Genomic DNA, 26,783 nt, shown 5'->3' on the forward strand with positions numbered 1-26,783 from the left:
TAGTGATGTTCGGTGGCCACGGGGACTGTTCTAGGCATCCGGAGCGGCGGGGTGCTGGTTGGTCCGGAGGCAGACGACCAACTCGCAACGATGGCGAGATCCAGCCCGGAATCGGCGTGTGGTGGCAGGGAAACTTCCGCGAGGCTGAGTTTTAGTTTTGTGGCAGTCAGTAGTGGTGTTGCAAATTTGCAACACTTGGACCAAATAAAGGTACATCATCTGGAGCAGTATTTTTGGCCCCAAACACCTCAAACGACAATTTTTGGGCAAGACCACCATTTTACATCATTTGTTGGAGATGCACTAATAGCATGATAGCATATCAAATACAAAATGCACCTACCCACCTAAAGAAAAAAATATCAAGACTTAATGGACATGGTAACATGGAAGGTTAGGAATGAAAATAGGGGGAGGGAGGGGGCCACCCGAATGAAATTCGGTCGGGGGTGAGGGAGGAGAGTTGGAAGTTTCCGGTAAACATCTGTAGCGTGCCCATAGATGTAGGATTATTGTATCAATACTGTCCTCTGATGTTGAAGAATCAACTAATGAGTTGTGATTAGGAGTGAAATGACAGTCCAACAGCCAATGCACTAAAACTGCAGCAGGTCACAAAATATATGCTCGGATGCATACGCCAGTATCAGGTCTTAGTCAGGAAAGCTGAATGATACACGCACCAGGCATTCAAACAGGGAAAACTGAGGCCAAACGTGTCATCTCTACAAAATTGTTACCGTTACACAATATCACTCTCAATCTTCATCGGTTAAAAAGGAGATGCGGTCCCTGTCCACCCTGTGCTTCCTGCTCTTGAGCTTGGGCAACGCCACCATCCAGGAAGGAACCTCGCAGCCCGAAGATACCAGTACGTTGGCGATGTTCCGCAGGAACGGCTTGTCCTCCTCCGTGAAGAACGTGATCGCCTCCCCCGATCTGCCTGCTCTTCCAGACCGTCCTACATATAACAGGGGAAGGGAGTTATTAGAATCTTATTGCAACAACTATGGTCCAGGGGGGGAAGCCGGATATCTTTCTTACCTATTCTGTGAATGTAGGCAGACGCGGACTCAGGGAAATCGTAGTTGATTACACAGTTGACACCTTTGAAATCCATTCCCCGCGCAAGAACCTCCGTTGCTATTAGCACCCAGCTTTTTCCAGCTCTCAAGTTGTCAACAGCATCTTGACGCTAAAAGTAAGGAAATACAGAATTCAGTCAGCGAGCCTGATGTCAACAGTATTAAAGCAGTGAAAACAGAAAACTACAGGAACAGTAATCAAAATAAGTATCGGTAAATTATGCAAAAGTAATACCTGCTCTTCAGTAAGGTCTCCATGAATTACATCGACTCTAATGTCGTCATATACCAGCTCCCTGTAGAGCTCTTTTGCCCTCTCTTTGCTTTGAACAAAGACCAATACCGGAGGATTCAGAGACTGCAATTGAAGACAATACAACAACAGTAAGTTTCAAGACACACACACAGACTCCTTTTTTATAAGGACAAATGTGCAGTTCAACATTTTCAATACTTTGCAAGTAGTGAGTTTACAGCTATGAGCAGCACAATAGGGCTTAGTTTTGCTACTTATATGCGGGCATGCATTAGGCTGCAGTCTGCTGGTTTGGCATGGCCAGTACAGACCAGTTCTAAAACAACCGAATGCATGGAAACCAGGAGAAAGAAACTGCGAGTGAAAGATCACAACATACTTCTGCAAAGCTTTGGCGAAGAGCTATCAACTTCCCCCTCTCGGTTCCAGCAAAAATCAACTTTTGCTTGATCATTGAGGAAGCTGAATTCCTGTAAGTTAAAAATTACATTACGAAAATATCCCATGCAAAACAGATCTGCTAGTTCACAAGATAGGATACTCACTTTCGTCCCACAATGATCCGAACAGCATCATGCATTATTGTGCGTGCAAGAGCCTCTATTGTTTCAGGCAATGTGGCACTAAACAAAGAACGAATTATCGAAGGGTTCGAGCATGCTTTGACAATTGAATCAATCACTTCAACAAATCCAAGCTCAAAAAGTTTATCAGATTCATCCAACACAAGGTACTCCACCCTGCATGAGGCAGTTATGTGTTATTGCTGAAGTTTGCGCAGATCTGAAAAATGCTTAAGCAAAATGCAAATTCATGACTCCTCGGTAAACCACATGACAACACAAATGACCAAGATGATATGGAACAGAGAATAAAGCTAGCTGATTTGGTCTTGTTATGTTTTGATTCTGGAACAAATTCACTAGAAATGAATGTAATGCAGGTTATTCAGTATTTCTTGGCAAATGAAAACACTTAACAGCCACAGTTTTTCTGATCAACTTAATTTCTTTTCATTTCGGTAAAATTTACCATTTTGTAATGTAGGTGCTATCTGTGTACCCATACAATCATTTAGTGTCGATGAAAATGTTATTAATTGGAACCCCAAGTAACAATTATGATCAAACATAAAAAGGATCACAATATATCAGGAGTGCAATTAAAACATTATTTATGTCAAAATAATTGCAATATGCTAAATGGGTAAACAGAAAAAATCATAACATGATCACAGACCTACTTAAGTCAAGGTCTCTCTTTCGTATAGCATGATCCAAACGAAGCGGGGTGGATACAAGGATGTCGCAGTGCATATCCTTGAAATTACCATCTTGTGACAGATCTTTGGTCATTAGTTTGACACCAAACTTCCTCCCTTTTGCCAACTTCTTGCACTCTCTCGTAGTCTGTGCTGCCAATTCCCTTGTCGGGCAAAGAATAACAGCCTTAACACATCCTTTAGACCCTGGCTATTAGAACAATATACTCATCATAAATCCTGTCCAACAATTCTAAACAACATTACACAATACCATGAAGATTAATACCTTGATTTTCATAAGCATCGGGAGCAGGAATGCCAGTGTCTTGCCAGAGCCTGTTGGTGCACAAGCAAAGCACTCCCTGCCCTGAAGCAATTAATGCAATATAATTACTGTAAACAACTATATGTTTCCATGCATAGGGGCTCAAGTCCAAAACAGAGTAAAAGATCACTCACTGAAAGGAGAATAGAAATGGCCTGCCTCTGGATAGGTGTAGGTTCTTGAAACCCAAGTTTTGACAAGTTCCCAACCAAATATGAATCACAGTCATACCTAGTGCACAAGTAAAAGAGGCTCAGCTTAACAGCTTCAAATGATTACAATAATCCACAATGACAAGAAATGCTAACCTTGAAACCAGTTCTTCAAAGCTCTCCAGTGGTGCTGGAACATTATGTCCCGAAATGTGGATGTCGTACCTCTTCCGGAGGATGGCGGCTCTCTAGAAACCAATACAGAAAATATTAAAAACCAACAGTTCAGTGGTTACAGTTTGCAAACAGACCAATCCTAAGTCAAATCTACCACTATTTTCAATTCAATCAAGACCGTGCTGGAATCGTAACAAAACCACTTTGCTCATCAGTATTTACATATACAAAGGTTTGTGTTGCAAAATAACCTATGATGCTTACTAATTCAGCTCAGCAGAATTTGCTTACCAAAATAAATACATATACTACATTACTACTGAACCCTGATTATGAACATTGGTACATTGCAAAACAGCATTACCTCGATTTCCCTCTCGGCTTCCTTCCGCCGCCTCACGACGGCCGAGTCCTCGTCCTCCCTAACCACCACCTCCACAGACTCCTCCGTCGCCTCCTTCGCCTCCGCCCCCTTGAACACGCTGAACCCCTCCACAACATCTGCAGAAACAAACCAAGCGGGTTCAAATCACCAAGCACAGCCACTCCAAGCACCAAACAGGCAGGAAGCGAAGCCTCACCGGACGCGGAGGCGGCCCCGTCGGCGCGCTTCTTCTTCTTCTTGCTGTTCTTCTTCGCGTTGGCCTTGCTCTTGCGCTTCCGCTTCTTCTCCGGTCCCGGCGGCGCGGCGTCGGGGGTCGGGGGGGCGGGGGCAGCAGGCTGCGCGCCCGTCCGGAACCGCGCGATGTCCCCCGCGAAGCGCTTGCGGTCGAAGCGGGTGCCGGCGAACAGCGCCGACGAGAGGCTCGGCTTCTCCTCCATGGTTGGGTTTGGATTCGCCGCCGCCGGGGAAACCTCCTCCTCGTCTTAAACCCTAGCACGGCCCCACGAGCAGCGAAATGAACCTGGTTTCCTCGCCTGGCCCCACATGTAAGCCACAGAGCTCGGGCTGTTCCCGCGGATCAAAATTCAACGGCTGAGATCTGACCACGAACGCCATTCAGCGCGTCGGTCGCCGTGGGCTCCACGCTGGCGTGCTTATCCGACCGTCTGCCCCACGTCTCAGCAAAGCAGTGAATGACAGGTGGGACCCACAGACCATGACCATTGCCGTCTGCTTCCGCTTCTGGCATGGTATCCAGTGCCTTGCCCGCCTCGCCGTAATCCTGCCCTAAAATAAAAATCCGTAGCTCCAGCCTCGCCGGAATCCCGCCCGCCGGTCCGCCGTCCGTCCCCGCTCGCCGGACCATTTCCCCGCGCGAGATGTTGGTCCCGTGGGGCGGGGTCGGGTGCTGCCTCAGCGCCGCGGCGCTCTATCTCCTCGGGAGGAGCAGCGGGAGGTAAGGAATTTTTTTTATATAGAGAGAAATCGTTTCCTGCTTGGCGATTTCTGGGTTGCTGATTGGTGCTGGTTTTGGTGCTGACTCAGGGATGCGGAGGTGCTGCGATCGGTGGCGAGGACGGGCAGCCTGAAGGATTTGGGTGGGTGAGCTAGGGTTTGGTCTGTCACTCTGTTGTAGGTTGTTTGATTGGCTTCAGGAGTAGCAGTTACTGCAGCGGTGAAATTCATTTCAGCTCTAGTTTTCGGCGAGTGCTGCTGCTCTGAGCTAATCTGGTCCTAGTCTCCCATGTTGGTGATTTCGTTTGCAGCTCGTGGTGATATTGTGTGCATCCCTTGGTAAAATGGCACTCCTTCCGATCCAGAAAAAGTGTTGTGGCTTTAGCTCTTGAACTAAAGCCACAACATTTTTTTTTGGATCAGAGGGAGTACCTGTTTTGGATCATCAGTGGTTTCTTTGGGTTTGTAGGTAGATAAGTACTACCTCTGTTCCTAAATGTAAGAAATTGAAATTGGCAATTTTCAAAATTAAATTGATTACCTAAATTTGTTGGGGGTGCACAACAGTGAAGACAACCCAAATTAGCAAGGGAACTAGTAATTGATTTTTATCCTTCACCTTGCATGAACTCACTGAGATATACTAACATAGGCATTGGTTCCTAGTGCTTGCTACCTGCCACCGTCCTGGCGCCCTCAGCGGATGGCACCCATGGCCCTGCCCACTGCTGCAGCTGCCGTGCGGCCGACTGACCAGCCACTTCAAACCACAAACATGCACTGCGCTTTGCCCACGCATTGCTCGCCCAGCCGCCCTGTCCTGCTCAGCTTGCTGCCTGCCTGCCTGCCTGCTGTGACTGCCTCCCTTTGTCCGTTGCCACGTCCGCTGGCCGCCGTGGCTTTTTCAGGTTCAGAACAGGCATCAGGTGAGGCTGTTTGAGCGAGAGAAACATGGGAAGCTCCCAATAGTTTTTCTGTTGATGGCTTGATCACCTCTGTGCTGCTCGGAAGAAGCAGGACATAGATACATGTAGCAGGTCCTGGGTCTAGCCGGTGCAGTCCTGCGTTTTTGGACCGAGTTTTGCTTTATGTAGGCTTTTGCTAATTTTCATTGGGCCTCCGAACTACTCTGAATGTTCTTGGCAAATGAGCTGGGTGGTCATGACTCATGAGACCAACATGAATACCTGCTGGCTCCGCCCATGTTTGTCACCACTGTCTCCACGGCAGCATAATTTGTTCTTCTGCAATCCAAGAGTTCTGGCTTTATCTTGTTGGCTTTAAATGAAATTCAAAAAAGCGGTTGGCGCAATTCCTAGTTTTGCCTCTGTGTAGTGCCTATATCGCCTAAGTGCATGCTTAGCATGAATAAGAGCTAGGTGTTCTGCTGACGCACAGCGTATAGGCATGCCTAGTGTGATTAAGCGCTGAGCATACTGCTGATGCCCAGCGCCTGGGCATGCGTAAGCGCACATCTAGGCTCGCCTTTTTTACCTATGGCTTTAATATGGTCAAAGTCCAGCATTTACTTCAGATATGGTCAAGAGTTAGAGTGTTAGACCTTTCTTATCAGCATGCTTTACATGTGATATACTTTCTACGGAGATTGTCATTTGGTATACTTGGTTAAATACGTAAAAAAGAGGATATGTTTTAACATTTCTTCTCTCTCCTGAACAGCTGCTATCTTGGACACTGCAAGTAAAGTCCTGCCACTTGTAGTGGCAGTTTCTGGGCGAGTTAGTTCAGATACACCACTTATATGCCAGCAAAGTGGTATGAGAGGTGTAATAGTCGAGGAAACGGTAGCTACTGATTTGTTGTTTCTGTTATTAGTAGATGGGATTGTTGTTGGTAATTGTGGCACTATGCTAACTTTTTGTTCTTTGTAGGCAGAGCAACACTTCCTGAAGCACAATGATGCTGGATCCTGGATTCAAGATTCTGCTGTGATGCTTTCTGTTAGCAAAGAGGTTCCATGGTACCTGGTAATGTGTTCTAGTTCTTTTTTTGTTGCTCTGTCAATACATAATTTAGCCTTTGATTATTCCTATTATGTGTCCAAACTTGGAATTATCTAGAAGTTTATTTCTGCGAAGCTTGGGTTATAACCTCCCTCTGTCTTCTCTGGAGTCTGGACTACCTTCTCTATTTGTAGACCAGATTTATAGCAAAGAAGAGCATATGCATCCCTAGCTGCTAAGATAGTGCTATAGGTGAGAAAATGTGTCAGAATTAATGGCCAGCACGGTGCGCATGGTTGCTAAGTCTAGTATATATAGCACAAAACTAAGCTTGGCTGGTGATGTTAAATCATCTGTTCTTCACAGATAAAACGAAACTGTAAAATATTTGGTATCAATTAGCACCTATATGCGGTGCTATATGCTATGGATGGTTCATGGCGAGAGCAGCTAACAGTATTATTTCAAAAAAAGCATGCACTCAGCACCCACTTTAGCCGTTAAGTCCTTAGCTTAGGCACTGTTAATGTATTGATGATATGCCTATACTTGTTTAACAGAAGAAATATGCATAAGCTTAAATCACACGAAGTTGTTATATAAACATAAACGAAGTGACTGCTCATAAAAGAAAAGATTTATAATTCTAAAATCACTATTTGTTTATTTAGTTTGAAAATATCTTGTGATTTTGTGATACCTTGCAAGTTCAGTTCTTTTCTAACATATAATTCATCGCCAGGATGATGGCACTGGGCGTGTCTATGTTGTTGGCGCTCGTTCTGCGGCAGGGTTAATTTTAACTGTTGCCAGTGAGGTTTTTGAGGAGTCAGGGCGAACCCTTGTACGTGGAACTCTAGATTATTTACAAGGACTGAAGGTTTGTCTAATCACGTTTTGAGCAAGACCAATGCTTATAGGATTGCTATTCATAATTTAGCATTAATCATTGTAGATGCTCGGAGTAAAGCGAACTGAAAGGGTTCTTCCAACTGGAACTTCATTGACTGTTGTTGGTGAGGTAATAACCGTAGATTTCATTGAGTTTCAAGGTACTGTGAAATTTTGTTGACATAGCTAAATTTTTAGTCCCTTACTTTTTGTTCTGCATTTTTGTGCTGTACGACCAGGCCATTAAAGATGATGTTGGAACTATTCGGATTCAGCGGCCACACAAAGGACCATTTTATGCATCTCCAAAAAGCATCGATCAACTTATCTTGAATCTCGGGAAATGGGCCAAGTAGGGAGATTATGTACAACATTCTGTGTCTTTGTTTAGGGATCTTGCTGCTAATTGCATGTCTTTGTACAACAGGTTATACCAACTTGCTTCCATGGGCTTTGCAGCTTTTGGTGTATTTCTTCTTGCTAAGCGTGCACTTGATCATTTTCTACAAAGAAAGCGCCAGCGTGAATTTCACAAGAAGTATGGACAAACATCAGTTTCTTTTATTTATAGAATAACAAAGGGGGAAGGTTCTTTGGAAAGCAATTTAGTTCCTTTTCTGTTCAAGTGCTCAGGGGGTTCATTCATCTGTGCTTGACATCATTAGAATTATGTCCCTTTTTATCTTGATCACCAAGTAGTATTTTAATGTCTTGCAAAAACTGCATTGTCCACCTGCAGCTAATATATTTCTCTAAAGATCACATGCAGTTGAAAAAAAATGCACTAAAGACACTGTATGTGAAATGTTTTACTCGTGGAACTATTTTCATTCAGTCAGTACCACAAATTAGCAATCATGCATGGAACTGAATACCAAGATACTTTGGAAGCACCAAACATTCTCTTAATTTGGAATTTCAGAACATTGGTGTTATGTAAACTTATGTATTCATTTTGTACATACAGGGCTCGTGCTGCTGCAGCACAAAGGCAGGCTAGGGACGCTGAAGGTGATTTTCTTATAGATTGATTAGTCTGTTGTAAATGTTCCTGTCTTATGATATCTTTTACTATTATTATATGAAGGGGGCAATGGAACATCAGACGGAGAGCCTAAGAAGGATCAATTGGTATTAGAAATATGTGTCATATGCCTTGAACAGGAGTATAATGCAGTTTTTGTGCCGTAAGTACCTTATTTTATACTCACATTTCATCATATAATTTTACATGTTAATAATAAAGCTGTTTTTCTTTTGACATTTTCATTGTGGATAATCCTGAGCATATGTAGTACACATTTGTACTGTTTACTGTTTCATTTTGGTCAAGAACTGGACCTCGACCAGTTGGCTAGAGGCACCTGGGTGTGAGTGCAGCCTGCTATCCTCGTTTGAGCTTCTGTGCTCCACACAGGGTGCCTCATGGTTGTCTGCCCCTATTTGAAAGCCACAGGGATTGCATGTGGGTCTATTTTTTGGTGGAATGTTTTTTTTTTGTGTGTTCAGCACCTTGCATTTAACTTGCCTACCACTATAAATGATCAAGCAAGTTAGTAAACATGATAAAGTATTAAGTTATGCATTTCAATTTTAGCTGGAATCAAATATTTGAACCATGGGTTGTTTTGCCTTTGAAATTCCAGGCGTCATTTACATTTTTTAGCTCTGTTCATTATGAAGATGTTTTTCTCCTGAATCATCTCCAGCTATGCTTGTTGATAAGCATCTTTCCCTGCTACCTATGCTCTTATTATATTGTCGCCACCAAAATGTTCCTGAGCGAGTCATAACCGACCATTATGCAGGTGTGGCCACATGTGTTGCTGTATGAACTGCTCTTCTCACGTAACAAACTGTCCACTCTGCCGACGAAGAATTGACCAAGCTGTCAGAACATTCCGTCACTGATGGCACTACATGATGCAAAATCCTGCGCCTGATAACACCAGGTGAACCTCATCTTTCGAAACCACCTGATACTTCCAGTTCCAGTCGCCGTGGCTGCCAGTGTGCCGATATCTGGAACGCGGAACTGAGCTGGAGCTTGTGAATTGGAGTTTTGCTTTACTGACGAAAACTTCAAGCAATGGAGGCTCATAGTTTGCGGTTGACGCTGCGCCAGTTGCTGATCTTCCTTGTACTTTACAGTTGTGTACAGAGTGTTCTTGTGTAGCGCCTTGTTTCTAACAGCGCTCTGATTGACCGCATGGATGCTAGTATTTACTGGTGGATCAGTTGATTCTATCCAAAGGAACTGCTATGTTGTTTGACATTGTAAAGGATAATCATTTCTTCTGATAGTATATCGGACACCGCCTTTTGATGTTCTTGTGTGCTCACTGTTCGTTTGATTTTGTCTAGCCACAGAAGAAGAAAATGTGTAAAATGTCAGGTGCTTTGTCAAGCTTGCTTTCTTGTATGCATAAACTCGGTACTGTCATCAACGGTCAAGATTCTCGACACCAGTTTTTTTTTTTTTGAGAAGGATTAGGGCAAATCCAACGGTTCCTCTCGAGTATCTCTCCTGTATCGCATATGGATACACTTGTAAAAGGATTTTCCCCTGAATTTTCTTCAACTCCAGCAGCTCTCCTTAAACATTTTGCCATGGTTAAAATCGAATTAGATTGATTGTTCAAAAGAGTTCGGCTACAGGCTTACAGGCTTTGGTGCATCAGGGATTGGGATTACCACCATTGGCAAACAACCTCACGGGAAATCCTAATCCAAAGCCCATACCCTCACACACCGCGTGGCGAGGGCGACGTGGATGAGGTACATCGGGAATAGCCGATCTGTAGAGTGAACACTCCCAGTCCCATCTGCGCGTGTAACCCTAGTCCGGTACTCCTCCCCCCTCCCCTGCCCCGGATTCCCAATCCCAGTCCCATCTCCCCCCGCCGCCCCGGCCCCGCCGTCTCTCCGAGCCACCGCCGCTCCCGAGGTATCACCCCTGCCCCCTCCCTCGCCCCCCAGACAGACGACGGAGTCTGAAACACTCTCGCACTTTCTTCCGCCCCGGATTCGTACCGATCTCTTCCGCGTCCTGCTTCAGATTACCTCTCCGGTCTCCGCTCGCACCTTAGAGCTCGCCGTCGCACCGCATCGCATTGCGGCGCGCGATCCGTCCTTCACCTACGGGTCTGTATCCACTTCACACCACTCACTGATTCCCCTCTAAGCACGCCATTGCTCTGCTCTGCTGTGTGACTAGCGACCCACGTTTGTTTCCGCAAGTTCATCACTCTGCTGCACATCGATCAATCAAATTAAGTTTCTCATCTTCCATGTACTCCTTCCGTTCCTAAATACTTGTCTTTCTAGGCATTTCAAATGACTATCACATACAGATGTATGTAGACATATTTTAGAGTGTAGATTCACTCATTTTACTCCGTATGTAGTCACTTGTTGAAATGCCTAGAAAGACAAGTATTTAGGAACGGAGGGAGTATGTTCTAGTGATGGATCAGAGCGAGGGCTCCGCCAGGATTGTGCGAGGCAGAGGCAGGAACAAGAGGAAGTGGACAATGGACGAGGACGAGGAGCTGGTCAGGGCCCTCTGCGAGGTGTCCACCGACCCCAGGTTCAGGGCCGAAGGAGGGGGCTTCAAGAACTGCTACACCCAGGGGATAGAGGGCCTCCTCGCGCAGCGGCTGCCTGGCCGCGGCATCAGGGCCAGCCCGCACGTCGACTCCCGGCTCAAGGTGCTGAAGCGCAAGTTCCACGCGATCAAGGAGATGCTCGCGTCGCCGGGGTTCTCCTGGGACGGCTCCAGGAAGGTCGTCCGGTGCGAGAAGCAGCGATACGACGACTACTGCAAAGTGAGCCATGTTTTAGTTAGTGTTGTTGGCATTGTAACCCTTTCTCTTTGTGATGTGTCTTTGTGTTGATTTGTTTCACCTCTGCAGGATAATCCTAGAGCCAGGGGGATGTACGGTATTCCATTTCCGCATTTCGATGTGTTTGATGCGGTGTATGGCAAGGATAGAGCCGCTAGAGAAGTGGTTGAAGTGTCCGAGGAAGCCACCGCCGACATGGAGAATGGGAATACAAGTGAAGCCGGGGATGATGAAGGGGAGGAAGATCAGATGTGCACCGGACCGTCAGGTCGCTCCCTGGATGCTACTTCGAGCTATAAAAAGCAGGAAAGATGTAAGAATGGCGGTAAAAGGAACAGGGCTGAATCGAATTGCCCATCTCCGGACACGTTGAAGGATGTGCGTGGTCACTACCAACGCGCCAACCAGCATGTCGACACGATGGCCGAAGCAATGGAGCTGTTCAAGGATGTACACAGACACTTTCAGAGTGTTGTTCAGCATGCCGGCGCCATGGCAGCAGCAATGGAGGCGTTCAAGGGCGCATATGATCAATTTCAGAGTGTTGTTCGGAATGCAAGCACAGCCACAACAGCCATGGAACAGTTCAAGGATGCGCATGATCAGTTTCGAAGTATCATCCAGAATGGCAGCGCGACTGAAGCAGTTATTGAGCCTCATGCTGATCTGCGAGAAAGGTTGTCGCCTGAGATGCCCCAACAGGATGCCAGAGTAAGAGCCATTGCCGAGATGCAAAAGCTTGGGTTTACCGGAAGCGAAGTGGTCAGCGCTGCGAGTGTTTTCGCAAAGGAACCGGACCAAATGGGCATGTTTTTAGCACTACCCGAAATCTACAGGAGGGAGTACATACTCAAGATGCTCAATGGTATGTTAACTGATCCTAAAATCCTGTATGTGCGCATTGCCCTCCATTGTAAGAAATGTTTAAGGCTTGGTTATTCTGAATGTTTGTGTCCAACATTGGCATTTTGGATACAACAAAGTAGAACCTGTATCCTAGATTCCTATCAAATGGACAATTCTAGGCCTCCTTTGGTTTAGAGGAATCTTGTAGGAATTTCATAGGATTGGATTTCTATAGGAAAAAATCCTTTAGAGCACTTTGGTTTGTAGGAATGGAATCCTATTCCTACGGAGGAATTCTTCCTATCCTCCACATTTCATAGGAAAATAAACATTAGCCTAGACTCGATGGAAAAAATCCTATGATGTGAATCAAAGGACATCTCCTTTCCTATTCCTACTCATAGGATTTGAGCTACATGTCATCTCATTTTCTATGACTTTCCTATTCCTACGATTTTCCTATCCTATGAACCAAAGGTTAGTATATCGATTTTGGACATAGATGAGCCATTAGCTTTTGTTCTAGACTTGCATATTTTTATTCATTTTTTGTCTATGAACATTGCTTGTACTCAACTTTGTACTAAATCAGCGACACCTATTTTGGGACGGAGGGAGTAGTATTTAAGGATAATTATCAATCTCTATACAAGCTCATGCCTGGAACTGCTGAACTACCATAACCAACATTTGCGGAGTGCTAGTTTCTACTATGAGGGTACTATCTATGCTATCAGCAAGAACACACTCTTGCACGGATTTAAAAGGCCATCTGATAACTCTGTGTGCTTGTTTAGAAGGGGTAAGATGGTCTGTATCTGTTTGTCATGACTCTTATTCTGTGCATAGGTTTTTTTCTTGTTTGTTTATATTTTCTGTCAAACTTGTTCACACTTGACGTTTATATACTGCCAATCTTCTTGTTCAGACTTAACGGAATCAAATGATCTGAAATGTTTTTCCTTTTCCGGTGAAGCTTATTCATGGTTTATTCCCTTTTCAGGTGGTCAACCTCTCCGATTTTAGCTTAAAGCAACATGGAATGAGTGAAGTTCTAGGAGTACAAATTTAGTTTGGTTGCAGCAATGACGGTTGAAATTTTAGTCGTACATATGTAAATGGTTGCATATCTAGCATGTTCTAATGCGCTGTGTTGGGGAGGTTATCCTATGACCGAGTAAAGCTCGGCGTTCCTCGGAACCGGATACTCAGTCATTCATTTCCTTACACCAAGCATCTGTACCGCTAGTGATTCCATGCTTGAAGATGGTCCCAGTGAATCCATGCTTTTAAGTTGGTACGGCCCAAGGGTAGTGGGCAATCTGTCCCGTTCCAATTTATTTTTTTAATAGGTTTTCACCCGGTTTCCCTCAAATAAGCCGAGCAATCTGTTTTTCTTTCTTCTTTTTTGGCACTCGCCTTTTTGCGGTGCATTCCTCCTTTGGAGGTGTTCTTGTAATACCTCTTTCTAATCAATGAATTTGGCAGCTCTCTTGCCAAGCTAGACTAGACCTAAACCACCACAATACATACAAGACGCCAGAAAAAAAAACCCACGCCTTTGCTGCTACAATACATACACGAACACCCTACAAGACGCCGGAAAGCAAAGGCCAGACAACACACTCGATGGAGCACTCGAGCGCCTTCGCTGCTACAAGAGTGCATTCCACAAACCTCGAGGACAACGGAGACAAACAGTAAGTCCAAAAGAGCGAAAAACTAGGCCGCTCCAATCCCACGAGGCTAGCAGACATAACTCACCAGACGCTGCTTGCTTGTGAAGGGTGTTCGTGTTGCTTTCATCGTTAACCAAACAACCAGCTCCAAACGGAAGCACAAAATAACATCCACCTAAAACTGCACTTCAGGTGCACAGCATGGAAATGATTTAGGAAAGAATTTAATGAAATTACATTTTGCTTCCAGCTAATAGGGAGTTTTTCTTCACAGAATCAGGCTGATAGCTTGAGCTATTTATGCTACACCCTTTGTTAACAAAATTCACAATTCTGCAGAATAACATCATGTCTTGCATTTTCGGATGCAACTACTCGGATTTGTTTCTTCTGCACATGCAACTATTCAGAGCTTCAACCTGAAACTGTATGAAGTTGCTGCATACCACACAAATCATGAATTCACATAAAGCAAGAAGGTATGCCACGAATGGGCATGCACGGAGAATGCACCGATCAAAAAAAATAAAACGTAGAGCAGAAATAATGCAAAGTGGACGATGCTGATGTTATAGCATCATCATTGCAAGTTTAGCAAGCATCCACAAATACCAACAAAAGAGAACATGAAATGGACCCGAGTCTTTCTCTGACAATATTATTTGCAAACGAAGATGACATCATAGCTTGGGCAGTATTGCTTCCATGCCGCTTACTGAGATACTAGCAAAACCCACAGAAATTCACTCCTTTTTCCCGATCCCATTAGACATGTTGTAGATCCCACGGCCCTGATTGTTAATCAAGAAGACATGTCAATAACTGAGAGGAAGCAATATCAAAGAGCACAAGTAACCAAGGCATCAGATGGGATTTTGAACTTACAATCATGAACAAGCTGGTGCCAGCAAGCGCAAGGGGAATGGCAACGGAGGTGACCACATCGTAACGGCCTTTAAGGTGGATATGCTTGCTCAGCTTCTGGAAATACTGCTGCTTCTGAACGAGCTTCTCGCGTGGGTAAAATGGTGCTTCTTCGAGCGTCATCCTGCATACAAAAACTACTCGTTCAATCCTAACCCTTAGATGGAAGAGCAATTGCCATAGATAGTTCTAGTATAATAATTGCATTACGGCTGTGAACATCTCAAGATTCAGCAACAACAACCTTTGAATTCATGAAACCGGTTTAACTCCCACACAGATTTCTAACAGTTGTTCAGCTACTCTCATGAGCAACGACCAAAATGGGGAATGGTTACTTGATGTACAATCCACTACGTTACTTCATCTACCAGGCATTTTTGAATCCAAGGATTCTTTCTGAGCAGCTCAACGTATTTGAATTTAGCACATTAACACAACATTTCAGTGATCAGAAAATTCAAATAATTTGTATCTTCTACCGGTAACATGGCACTTTCTAGGCTATCATTGATCATGACCACAACCTCCGTCACACCATCGAATCAGGAACCCAAAAAATTCATGTGCGTTCACCACGTTACAGCAGATCTAATAAACCAAAGAGATATCGACGAACTCACACAGCATTACTAACCTAGCAACAGCATACTGCTTCCAAAGAAAAGCATTTCAAACAGATAACCCGATCTCAAACTAGGCTAAACAAACGCCAGTAGACCACATCGGACCGAGACCAAGGCCCGAGGAGACAACTACCCATCCTAAAGCAAAAGAGCATACTCATCGAAATGTCCACGCCGCCAGGCGAATCTCCCGGGCCAGTAAAACGCATCGAGGGGGTCACCGGCGCGTCGGGGACCAACGACTAGATCCCCCACGCATACACGTGAATCTAAGATATCGCACGAACGCGTACGACGGCTCGTTCGCCTCACGTCGCGTCGAGGACGCGGGGCCCCTCGTCCCCTCGTGCTGGGTTACGAGAGATCGTGGGGAGATCGGGGTAGGAGGGGAGAAGGGAGATCGCCGCGTACCTGGCTGGCTGGGGCGCGCGGGGGGCGGGAAGCGACGGGGGTGGCCGGCGGCGGCGGGTGGATCTGGAGGCTGGGGATTTGGGGGTAGCGTTGTGACCTGGAAGGGACGAGGAAGGGAAGGGAGGAGAAGGGAAGGAAAGAAGGGGTCGAGCGGTTGTCGGGGGTTGTTGGGTCAGTTGGGCCTCTTCGTCGGCCTGTCAATTATCCGGGAATCTAGAGTGGGCCATATAAAATGCCGCATGGAGTTGACCTAGCCCGCTAAGCCAAACTATTACCAGAGAGATAGAATGTCTCAAAAAAAAACTGAGAGATAGAACTTTTCCTTAAAAAAAACCAGAGAGATGCAACCCCCTAAAAAAACAGAGAGATAGAAGTTCATTGTTTGTCTTTCATCACTTGTAATTCCGTACATGAATTTAGAAGCTCAAACTAAAGCTCACAATCTAGCTAGGCATGTCACTACTTTCAACCACACTTATGATCCTCTTTGTATTACGATGATTATTGATCAATAAAGCTTAGTTGATTGTGCTAAAAACACGTGATGTTTCAAAAAAGCATCCCTCATGCTCTGTCTAAAGATGAAGATGTTCTAAAAAAACAAGAAATGAAGAAAGAAGTGTTGTGGATGCGATTTGAAGAGATCATCTTTGGAAACTAGCTAGGAGTGTCAACCTGTTCACATACATTGGCACTTCCGTGCGGAGAAGGTCTGGGACAATCTGAGGATTTAGCCCTTCAGAGGATTCACATTGCGACGAACTGCAAAAATGTCGTGGAAGAAATCAAGCAGGGCACGGTTCAAAGCTATGGCGCCACCATCAAGAGATCCATACACGAGTTGAAGCCTTCACTATCTACACCTTTGTCCATGGGTTTCGTAATTTTAGTTTGGAAGCTCACATTCTCCACAATTTCTAGTCCAATACTACTCTTACCCCAGGCCCGCTGAAATCTCACCCCGGTCCTCTTTTTCTCTAGTCCACCACTACTCCACTTTCTTTTCATTCACGCCCTCATCGTATGTCGTTGCCGATGTACCTCTCCGGCCGCTGCCCGGGCATCCTTGGACGTCCGCAGACCCTACCCATGAGACTGTCGGCCTTGGGGTACGCCGTTGTCCACCCACGAATCCCTTCCATCTGCAACCAGGTACCCTCTTCATCCCTGCCGACGCCGTCCATGGTAGACACCATGCTCGGCAAGTGTTCTGTGACGCCCCGATTCAATCGTACACTAATCATACACGCAAACGTGTACGATCAAGATCAGGGACTCACGGGAAGATATCACAACACAACTCTAAAAGGAAAAAATAAGTCTTACAAGCATCATAATACAAGCCAGGGGCCTCGAGGGCTCGAATACAAGTGCTCGATCATAGACGAGTCAGCGGAAGCAACAATATATGAGTCCAGACATAAGTTAAACAAGTTGCCATAAGATGGCTAGCACAAACTGGGATACAGATCGAAAGAGGCGCATGCCTCCTGCCTGGGATCCTCCTAAACTACTCATGCTCGTCGTCAGCGGCCTGCACGTAGTAGTATGCACCTCCGGTGTAGTAGGAGTCGCCGTCGACGGTGGCGTCTGGCTCCTGGGCTCCGGCATCTGGTTGCGACAACCAGGTAGAAGGGAAAGGGGGGAAAGAGGGAGAAAAGCAACCGTGAGTACTCATCCAAAGTACTCGCAAGCAAGGATCTACACTACATATGCATGGGTATCTGTGTAAAGGCTAATATCGGTGGACTGAACTGCAGAAAGCCAGAATAAGAGGGGGATAGCTAGTCTTGTCGAAGACTATGCTTCTGGCAGCCTCCATCTTGCAGCATGTAGAAGAGAGTAGATGGTAAGTTCACCCAGTATCATCGCATAGCATAATCCTACCCGGCGATCCTCCCCTCGTCGCCCTGTGTGAGAGCGATCACCGGGTTATATCTGGCACTTGGAAGGGTGTGTTTTATTAAGTATCCGGTTCTAGTTGTCATAAGGTCAAGGTACAACTCCGGGTCGTCCTTTTACCGAGGGACACGGCTATTCGAATAGATAAACTTCCCTGCAGGGGTGCACCACATAACCCAACACGCTCGATCCCATTTGGCCGGACACACTTTCCTGGGTCATGCCCGGCCTCGGAAGATCAACACGTCGCAGCCCTACCTAGGCACAACAGAGAGGTCAGCACGCCGGTCTAAATCCTATGGCGCAGGGGTCTGGGCCCATCGCCCATTGCACACCTGCATGTTGCGAGGGCGGGCGGAAGCAGACCTAGCAACCTCCGTTACAAAGGAAGTCAAGTTACGCGGTCCAATCTGGCGCGCGCCGCTCAGTCGCTGACGTCACAAAGGCTTCGGCTGATACCACGACGTCGAGTGCCCATATCTTTCCCACGTAGTTGGTTAGTGCGTATAGACCAAATGGCCAGACTCAGATCAAATACCAAGATTCTCGTTAAGCGTGTTAATTCGAAGTATCCACGAACACCGACCAGGGCTAGGCCCACCTCTCTCCTAGGTGGTCTCAACCTGCCCTATCGCTCCGCCACAAAGTAACAGTCGGGGGCCGTCGGGAACCCAGGCCCACCTCTACCGGGATGGAGCTACCTGCCCCTTCAGCCCCCATCTTCGAACAGTATCATAAGTAATGTAACAGTATAAAGTATATAACATATGCCTGTGTTCACCTCCCGAAGTGATCACGGCCCAGTAGTATAGCATGGCAGACGGACAAGAGTGTAGGGCCACTGATGGAATACTAGCATCCTATACTAAGCATTTAGTATTGCAGGTAAGGGTAACAACTGTAGCAACAATGACAGGCTATGCAGCAGAATAGGATTAACCGAAAGCAGTAACATGCTACACTACTCTAATGCAAGCAGTAGAGAGAAGGAATAGGCGATATCTGGTGATCAAGGGGGGGCTTGCCTGGTTGCTCTGGCAAGAAGGACGTGTCGTCAACACCGTAGTCGAACTGGGAGTCGCCGACAGTCTTAGGGTCTACCGGAAAGAAGTAACGGAGGGGGAACACAATAAATAACAGAGCAATCAAAGTATCACAAAGCGTAACATGGCAACGCGCGGTGCTAGTGTGACGCCCCCGATTTGACCGTACGCTAATCATGCACGCAAATGTGTACGACCAAGATCAGGGACTCACGGGAAGATATCACAACACAACTCTAAAACATAAATAAGTCATACAAGCATCATAATACAAGCCAGGGGCCTCGAGGGCTCGAATACAAATGCTCGATCACAGACGAGTCAGCGGAAGCAACAATATCTGAGTACAGACATAAGTTAAACAAGTTTGCCTTAAGAAGGCTAGCACCAACTGGGATACAGATCGAACGAGGCGCAGGCCTCCTGCCTGGGATCCTCCTAACTACTCCTGATCGTCGTCAGCGGGCTGCACGTAGTAGTAGGCACCTCCAGTGTCGTAGGTGTCGTCGTCGACGGTGGCGTCTGGCTCCTGGACTCCAGCATCTGGTTGTGACAACCAGATAGAAAAGAAAAGGGGGGAAAAGAGGGAGAGAAGCAACCGTGAGTACTCATCCAAAGTACTCGCAAGCAAGGAGCTACACTACATATGCATGGGTATATGTGTAAAGGGGCATATCAGTGGACTGAACTGCAGAATGCCAGAATAAAAGGGGGATAGCTAGTCCTGTCGAAGACTACGCTTCTGGCCATCTCCATCTTGCAGCATGTAGAAGAGAGTAGATTGAAGTCCTCCAAGTAGTATCGCATAGCATAATCCTACCCGGCGATCCCCTCCTCGTCGCCCTGTTAGAGAGCGATCACCGGGTTGTATCTGGCACTTGGAAGGGTGTATTTTATTCAGTATCCAGTTCTAGTTGTCATAAGGTCAAGGTACAACTCCGGGTCGTCCTTTTACCGAGGGACACGGCTATTCGAATAGATAAACTTCCCTGCAGGGGTGCACCACATAACCCAACACGCTCGATCCCATTTGGCCGGACACACTTTTCTGGGTCATGCCCGGCCTCGTAAGATCAACGCGTCGCAGCCCCACCTAAGCACAACAGAGCGGTCAGCACGCCGGTCTAACCCTATGTGCGCAGGGGTCTGGGCCCATCGCCCTATGCACACCTGCACGTTGCGTACGCGGCCGGAAGCAGACCTAGCCTAGTGGCGTTCCAGTCCAATCCGGCGCGCGCCACTCAGTCGCTGACGTCAAGAAGGCTTCGGCTGATACCACGACGCCGGGATACCCATAACTACTCCCGCGTAGATGGTTAGTGCGTATAGACCAAATGGCCAGACTCAGATCAAATACCAAGATCTCGTTAAGCGTGTTAAGTATCCGCGAACGCCGACCAGGGCCAGGCCCACCTCTCTCCTAGGTGGTCTCAACCTGCCCTGTCGCTCCGCCATAAAGTAACAGTCGGGGGCCGTCAGGAACCCAGGCCCACCTCTACCGGGGTGGAGCCACCTGTCCTTTCAGCCCCCTCATCAGAATCACTTGCGGGTACTCCTCGAGCCGACCCGAATTTAGTCACCACAAGTGTCATGTATAATGTATATAGTATATACCCGTGATCACCTCCCAAAGTGATCACAGCCCAGTAGTATAGCATGGCAGACGGACAAGAGTGTAGGGCCACTGATGGAACACTAGCATCCTATACTAAGTAGTAGGATAGCAGGTAAGGGTAACAACTGTAGCAACAATGACAGGCTATGCATCAGGATAGGATTAACGGAAAGCAGTAACATGCTACACTACTCTAATGCAAGCAGTATAGAGAAGAAAAGGCGATATCTGGTGATCAAGGGGGGGGCTTGCCTGGTTGCTCTGGCAAGGAGGGGGTTGTCGTCGACGTAGTCGATCACAGGGGCAGCATCGGTCTCGGGGTCTACCGGAGAGAAGAGGGGGAAGAAACAGTAAATATAAAGCAAACATAGCATCACAAAGCATAACGTGGTAATACGACGTGTCGGGTGTGACCTAACATATGTCTACACGAATAGGTGAAGGGGGAAATTCAACCGGGAATGTTTTCCCGGTTCCGGACCTGTGCCAGACAGATGACCGGAGGGGGAAAGTTCCATGTTCAGCATGCTAGAGGCATGTGACAAACGAACGGACCGCGTATTCGGATTCGTTGGATTTTTCTGAGCAACTTTCATATAGAAAACATTTTCATCCGAGCTACGGATTATTTTATATGATTTTTGAAAGATTTAACAATATTCTGGAATTATTTATATTAACAGAAAAGGAATATGACGTCAGCATTGCGTGGGGATGACGTCAGCAGTCAACAGACTCATTGACCAGGGTCAAACCAGACAGGTGGGTCCAGTGGGACCCACATGTCAGCCTCTGTTAATCTAACAGTAATTTAAACTAAACTAACAGTCTAATTAGAGGGGTGGGCCCCATATGTCAGTGAGTGATTAGTTAATCTAATTATTTTTATTTATAAACCAATTGTTAGACTAATTAACAGAAGGGGGGCCCGCATGTCAGTGGCTGGGGGCCGCCCAGTCAGCACGTTGACCGCGGTCAACAAGTCAAGTGGGGCCCTAGGGCCCGTGTTTAGTGGCTGTGAGATGGGGCCCGAAGGGCCACGTCGGCGGGCGGCGCCGGAGACACGCCGGCGACCATCTCCGCGGCGGAGCATCGCCGGACTTCGCCGGAAAAACGCTACGGGGCACGGGGAGAGGTGCGGCTAGGCGCGTTCGATCGAGCGTCCGACGCCGCATCGATCTACGTCGGTCCCGTGGGCTAACTCGACCGGAGTGGCGCACTACATCGACGGCGGTGTCGACCGTGGCGGACGCCGGTGTTCTGGTGTCATCGCGAACAACGACAGAGGCTGCGACATGCCCAAAAGAGGGGTCCGACGGGGTCCTAGAGGTGCCCGGAGCACGACTACGAGCTCGGTTGAGCACTTTATCGTCGGTAGCGACGGCGACGAGCACCGCGGCGGAGTAAAGCTCGGGTGAAAAATGGAAGTGGCGGCTACGGGCATCTACGAGCAGCGCTGAGAGAGGGGAAAGGAGAGACTGCTCACCGGGGAGGCACACGGAGGCCACGGTGGTGGCTTAGGAGCCGCAGGGCGTCGGCAATCGGCGGAGGAGCGCCGGCGACCGTAGGCGCGGAAGAGCTCGATTCCGGGGCTGTGGTGGCACCGGGCTCGAACCCTTGGTCAGAGATGAAGTAGAGGGAGCAGGCGGAGCTGTTGGACTCCTCGGCGAGGCGCGGGGAGCATGGTGGCCACGTTAATGGCGAACGGCGGCGATGATGGTGTTCGGGCGAGATGGAAAAGCGAGGGAGAGGAGCAGGCGGGGGAGAAAGATCTCGAGGGTTGTCGACGAGGCCTAGGGGACTCGTCCTTATCCCCTCGGCGATGTGGTGGCTTGGGGCGGCGAGCAGGTCAGGCAGGGGCGGCGAGGGGCGTGCGCCCTCGGTCGGTTGAACAGAAGAGGAGGGGGAAGACGACAAGGGGAGGGGGGAGGTGCTGGGCCGCTGGACCGATTCGGCCGGCTAGGGTGGGTCGACGGCCAGCTGGGCCGAGGCCCAGCGGGGAGGGGGGTTTCTTTTCCTTTTCTTTTCTTTTTTTATTTGTAGTTTCTTTTATTTTCTTGTTTTACAAAAAAAATTACCACTAGTGCCTAAATTTGTATTTATCAACAAACTACTGTGAGATTAATCCTTAACCCATAATAAAATAGTTTTAGCATTTTATAAATTCAATAGGCATTTGTTTAATTGTTTTCACTATTGTTTTAATTGTTTTAGAGCCTTTAAACATTTTGTCAAAGCTTGGTTTATCCACCATAATTGCTTATGATTTATTTGTCACTTTTAGAACATTTTAGTTTTGACATTTGAAAAGTTTTATTGTTTGCTATATTTTGAATTGATTTTTGAATCGGTTTTGAACTAACGAAGGATTAGAAACAGTAACGGAGGTGACATGGCATCATTAGCAGAGTTTTACTGTAGCTTGATTATCCGGGCGTCACAGCTAGAGATGACCTAACATAGTAGGAGGTGCTACCGGCGAAGGGGGGAAACATCCGGGAAAGTATTCCCGGTGTTTCGCGTTTTCGGACAGATGAACCGGAGGGGAAAAGTTGCGTGTTCGCTATGCTAGGGATGTGTGGTGGACGAACGGGCTGCGTATCCGGATTCGTCTCGTCGTTCTGAGCAACTTTTATGTACAAAGTTTTTTCCATCCGAGCTACAGTTTATTTTATATTAATTTAAAAAGAATTTAATCCTTTTCTAGAATTAATGGATTATTTTAATTCGAAAATGCACTTATGATGTCATCATGACGTCAACATGACGTCGGCGGTCAAAGTTTGACCATTGACCGGTCAACTCACATGTGGGGCCAGTTGCCATTGACTTAGTTTAACTAAACAGAATTAGCTAGTTTAAGTAAGTGATTAGGTTAAGCTAACATATTTAATTAAGTTAATTAACTTAGTTAACTAATTAATTAATTCATTAATTAAATTATATTATTATTATTTTCTTATCTCCTTTTTTAAAAACGGTTCTGGGCCGGGGCCCACTTGTCATTGGCACAGTCGCCTTAGCAGGCGTGTGGGTTACGGGCGCTGGCGCCCAGCCCGATTGGGCATACGCCCAGATCAAAGGGGGGAGCCGCCGGCCACGGGCACGGCGACGCCGGCCGCCTGAGGCGGTAGTGCCGAGGCCAGGCGAGGTGAGGCAGCGCGCGGGCGCGGCAGGTGACCAGGGGGCATGCGAGAGGAGGCGAGGTGGCGCGGCCGGGCAAGGACGGTGCCGGAGTGTGCGGCATGCTGCGGCGGTACGGGCGCGTGCGCGCACGACAACGGGAGCCGAGGTCGTCAGTGGCGCGGCGGGCGCAGCGGTGGGTTGCGAGGCCGCGCGGCGGGAGCGGCAAGGCGAGGCAAGCCGCGGCGGGGAGCAGGGGCGTGGAGAGGTCCACGGGCATGGACGTCGGGGCGTACGAGGGAGAGAGGAGGAGAGGCAGAGGCCGAGGGCCTCACCGGCGGGGCGTAGGGCACGGGGCAGCGGTTGTCGAGGCGGTGGACGGGGACGATACGCGGTGGGGAGGAGATCCGGCGAGGAAGCATTCCAGCAACGTGGTGCTGGCGACGACGGGCGACGGCATGGGGTCGGCGACGAGGCGAGGCCACGGCTCAGGCGGGAGCGCACGAGGGAGAGGAGGGGCGCAGAGGAGTCCGGAAGGGGCGGCGCCGGCGCCGGCTGGCGGTGGCCCTAGCGGAGCGGCGGCTTCCATCAGGCGCGGGCGTGCGGGAGGAGGGGATCGAACAGGAGCACCCCTCCTCCGTGCGTCCGCGTGTGTGTGTGTGTGCGTCATGGGTGGCGGCGCGGGAAGGGAACGAGGGAGAGTGGGGGATCGTGCGGGAGAGGGTGGGTAAGGCCTAGGGTTTGCGGGTGCAGAGGCCTAAGTAGGCCAAGGGCATGGGCCGGCCTGGCTGGGTCATGGCCCAGTTGGGACAGAGGGGTTTACCCTTTTTTTGTTTTACTTTTCTGTTTTATTTGTTCTTTTTACTGTTTTATTTTATTTAGTGCGTCTAATCATATTATAAATATGTGGTTTCACCACCATAATTACTTAGGATTTATAATTTTTGACATTTGAAAACTTTTATTGTTTGCTTGATTTTGAATTTGAATTCGAACGGGATTTGATGCATCACGAGGTTAACAACAGTAATCGTGGTGACGTGGCATCGTTAACAGAGAATTACTGTAGCGTAACTATCAGGGCGTCACATGTTCGCTCAAATGTCATCGAGCTTTTTTGAACTTCCACTAGTAGAAAACAGGGCTTTGGTTCGGCCAGAAAAGAGCATTAATCCCGGTTGCATTACGAACCGGGACAAATGTGAGCATTAGTCCCGGTTCGAGCGGCTAGGGCACCGTACAGGCATTAGTCCCGGTTCAAATGAGACCTTTAGTACCACGAACCGGGACTAAAGGGTGCGATGCCCATTAGTACCGGTTCGTGGCACCAACCGGTACTAAAGGTTAGACCTTTAGTCCCGGTTCGAGCCACCAACCGGTACTAATGGGGTTTGAGGCATTAGTACGGGTTCATGGCACGAACCGGTACTAAAGGTCCCATTTTCAAACTCTACCCCCCGGTGGATCGCCTTTTCAGTTTTGTAAAAAGCAAAAGAAAATGATAAAAACTTCAAAAATTAAAATCCTTCCAGATGTAGTTATGTTACTACATGTACTAGTTAGGAAAATTTAAAAACTTAAATTTGGACATGTTTTGCAAAAAGTGTAGGGAAAATGTAAAACGGCTATAACTTTTGCATACGATGTCAGAAAAAAACGTATAATCAAAATGTTCAGCACGAAAATCTGCATCCGATTTTGACCGCCTACGGCCTGTTTGCAAATTTTTAGAATCCTCAAATTCTAAAAGAAAAAAAGTTATGCTCAAATTTCAGGGTTTTTTTGAATTTGTGTTAAATCTGGTCAAACTACTTATTCAAGAAGTATTAGTGTTACTAAATAATTATTCAAGAATATTAGTGTTACTAAATAATTATTTCAGTTTTTTTGAATTTTGGTCAAATCTGGTCAAACTGGGGTCAAACAATGGTCAAACTGATTATTCAAGAAATATTAGTGTTACTAAATAATTATTTCAGTTTTTTTGAATTTTGGTCAAATCTGGTCAAACTGTGGTCAAACAATGGTCAAACTGATTATTCAAGAAATATTAGTGTTACTAAATAATTATTTTGGTTTTTTTGAATTTTGGTCAAATCTGGTCAAACTACTTATTCAAAAAATATTAGTGTTACTAAATAATTATTGTTTTTTAGAACAATAGTTTCAAACTCAAACAGTGAAATGTGTGACTTCATGCTCAAGCTAAATTCCTAGGGTTAATAGGATTGACATCTTACTATTGTCAGGAAAACAACAAGTGCAGTCTTGGAAACGAGGGAGAATAGAACCCGGAAGTTAAGCATGCTCAGGCTGGAGTAGTGAGAGGACGGGTGACCGTCCGGGAAGTTAGATGATTTGGAATGATGAGGGGTGATTAGAGATTAGAGGTTAAATTGAGCAGTGATGAGGGGTGGTGATTAGAGGTTAAAATAATTCAGAAATTTGAAAATTTCAAAAAAAATCAAAAAAAACAAAAAAATCATAAATTTTCCTTTAGTATCGGTTGGCGCCAACCGGTACTAAAGGTGGACCTCCAGGCAGCAGCCACGTGGAGGGCCTTTAGTCCCGGTTCGTGTAAGAACTGGGACTAAAGGGGGAGGCTTTAGTAACGACCCTTTAGTCCCGGTTCCAGAACCGGGACTAAAGGCCCTTATGAACCGGGACTACAGGCCCTTTTTCTACTAGTGTTCTTCTTGTTTCTAGAGAAGCACGATGGTGGGGTACTCCGTGTACGAGGATGATTTGTTGTGCGATACGTGGTTGGCCATCTATAAGGACTTTGTAGGCATGAACAAGGGCCCGGCCTTTTGGCAAAGCTTGCATGATCATAAGCGAAAGAACTTGACACCCTACAACATGCACGTCATCCATGCACACAATGTGAAGTCTCTAACGCATCGGTGATACACCATCTCTAACTACGTCACGAAGTTTTACTGTGTGATTCACCATGTGGAGACAAGTTGCCATTGGGCGCATCAGCCATCGAGATAGTAAGTGTTCTTTCTGTTACCCTACATGTTGGTTAATTCATTCATTCATTCAATTTTGATGTACACGTGTGCCATGATTTACTACATGACCGAGGGCAGACCATTCACGCACATACATTATTGGATGAAGCTCAAAGGGCAGTTTGTGTGGGACGACACGTGCCGGTTCTGGCTCTAGTGTCATTGAATTTAGAATATATTATTTTGAAAAACTCATTGAACATCTGGTTTATCTCGTTGAATTTGAACTATTGTTGTACTAGACATATTTGCATGGATGAATTGTGCTCTTTCTATAATTACTTTAGTGCTACGGGCTA

At 46.9% G+C, this 26,783-nt stretch overlaps 4 protein-coding genes across 4 annotated transcripts; 2 read left to right on the forward strand and 2 right to left on the reverse strand.

The window, feature by feature from the left end:
- Nucleotides 1-536: 536 nt before the first annotated feature.
- Nucleotides 537-4,160, reverse strand: LOC123051812 (DEAD-box ATP-dependent RNA helicase 57). The gene is made up of 11 exons (XM_044474790.1): nt 3,841-4,160; nt 3,624-3,760; nt 3,239-3,330; nt 3,065-3,161; nt 2,892-2,972; nt 2,581-2,813; nt 1,887-2,081; nt 1,721-1,811; nt 1,321-1,443; nt 1,045-1,195; nt 537-961 (listed from the first exon to the last, which is right to left on the reverse strand). The coding sequence occupies exons 1-11, from the start codon at nt 4,079-4,081 to the stop codon at nt 759-761; spliced, it is 1,644 nt and encodes a 547-aa protein (XP_044330725.1). The 5' UTR covers nt 4,082-4,160; the 3' UTR covers nt 537-758.
- Nucleotides 4,161-4,325: 165 nt separating this feature from the next.
- Nucleotides 4,326-9,779, forward strand: LOC123051813 (E3 ubiquitin-protein ligase SP1). The gene is made up of 11 exons (XM_044474791.1): nt 4,326-4,599; nt 4,689-4,741; nt 6,279-6,403; nt 6,491-6,586; nt 7,305-7,442; nt 7,518-7,583; nt 7,693-7,805; nt 7,881-7,991; nt 8,421-8,464; nt 8,541-8,640; nt 9,262-9,779. Exons 1-11 carry the CDS (start codon nt 4,523-4,525, stop codon nt 9,362-9,364), a joined length of 1,026 nt encoding a protein of 341 aa, XP_044330726.1. The 5' UTR covers nt 4,326-4,522; the 3' UTR covers nt 9,365-9,779.
- A 551-nt stretch (nt 9,780-10,330) lies between these two features.
- On the forward strand, nt 10,331-13,650 carry LOC123051814 (uncharacterized). The gene is made up of 4 exons (XM_044474792.1): nt 10,331-10,597; nt 10,781-11,280; nt 11,368-12,163; nt 13,148-13,650. The coding sequence occupies exons 2-4, from the start codon at nt 10,921-10,923 to the stop codon at nt 13,168-13,170; spliced, it is 1,179 nt and encodes a 392-aa protein (XP_044330727.1). The 5' UTR covers nt 10,331-10,597; nt 10,781-10,920; the 3' UTR covers nt 13,171-13,650.
- Nucleotides 13,651-14,367: 717 nt separating this feature from the next.
- On the reverse strand, nt 14,368-15,969 carry LOC123051815 (uncharacterized). Its single transcript, XM_044474793.1, has 3 exons — nt 15,785-15,969; nt 14,709-14,871; nt 14,368-14,614 (listed from the first exon to the last, which is right to left on the reverse strand). The coding sequence occupies exons 2-3, from the start codon at nt 14,868-14,870 to the stop codon at nt 14,567-14,569; spliced, it is 210 nt and encodes a 69-aa protein (XP_044330728.1). The 5' UTR covers nt 14,871; nt 15,785-15,969; the 3' UTR covers nt 14,368-14,566.
- Between the last annotated feature and the right edge of the window lie 10,814 nt (nt 15,970-26,783).

Source organism: Triticum aestivum, chromosome 2D, assembly GCF_018294505.1.
Source record: "Triticum aestivum cultivar Chinese Spring chromosome 2D, IWGSC CS RefSeq v2.1, whole genome shotgun sequence".
In the NCBI taxonomy this organism is placed as follows: domain Eukaryota; kingdom Viridiplantae; phylum Streptophyta; class Magnoliopsida; order Poales; family Poaceae; genus Triticum; species Triticum aestivum.

What these genes read in the sequence shown, in the direction of transcription:
- LOC123051812 (XM_044474790.1), bottom strand. Translation starts at nt 4,081, where the DNA reads ATGGAGGAGAAGCCGAGCCTCTCGTCGGCGCTGTTCGCCGGCACCCGC. An exon ending in TTTGAAGAACTGGTTTCAAG is followed by an intron (nt 3,162 to 3,238) that starts GTTAGCATTTCT and finishes CTTGTGCACTAG; the next exon opens with GTATGACTGTGATTCATATT. An exon ending in TTCGCCAAAGCTTTGCAGAA is followed by an intron (nt 1,444 to 1,720) that starts GTATGTTGTGAT and finishes CTTCAATTGCAG; the next exon opens with TCTCTGAATCCTCCGGTATT.
- LOC123051813 (XM_044474791.1), top strand. Translation starts at nt 4,523, where the DNA reads ATGTTGGTCCCGTGGGGCGGGGTCGGGTGCTGCCTCAGCGCCGCGGCG. An exon ending in CATTGACTGTTGTTGGTGAG is followed by an intron (nt 7,584 to 7,692) that starts GTAATAACCGTA and finishes CTGTACGACCAG; the next exon opens with GCCATTAAAGATGATGTTGG. An exon ending in GCAGGCTAGGGACGCTGAAG is followed by an intron (nt 8,465 to 8,540) that starts GTGATTTTCTTA and finishes TATTATATGAAG; the next exon opens with GGGGCAATGGAACATCAGAC.
- LOC123051814 (XM_044474792.1), top strand. Translation starts at nt 10,921, where the DNA reads ATGGATCAGAGCGAGGGCTCCGCCAGGATTGTGCGAGGCAGAGGCAGG. An exon ending in GATACGACGACTACTGCAAA is followed by an intron (nt 11,281 to 11,367) that starts GTGAGCCATGTT and finishes TCACCTCTGCAG; the next exon opens with GATAATCCTAGAGCCAGGGG. An exon ending in CATACTCAAGATGCTCAATG is followed by an intron (nt 12,164 to 13,147) that starts GTATGTTAACTG and finishes TTCCCTTTTCAG; the next exon opens with GTGGTCAACCTCTCCGATTT.
- LOC123051815 (XM_044474793.1), bottom strand. Translation starts at nt 14,870, where the DNA reads ATGACGCTCGAAGAAGCACCATTTTACCCACGCGAGAAGCTCGTTCAG. An exon ending in GCACCAGCTTGTTCATGATT is followed by an intron (nt 14,615 to 14,708) that starts GTAAGTTCAAAA and finishes ATTAACAATCAG; the next exon opens with GGCCGTGGGATCTACAACAT.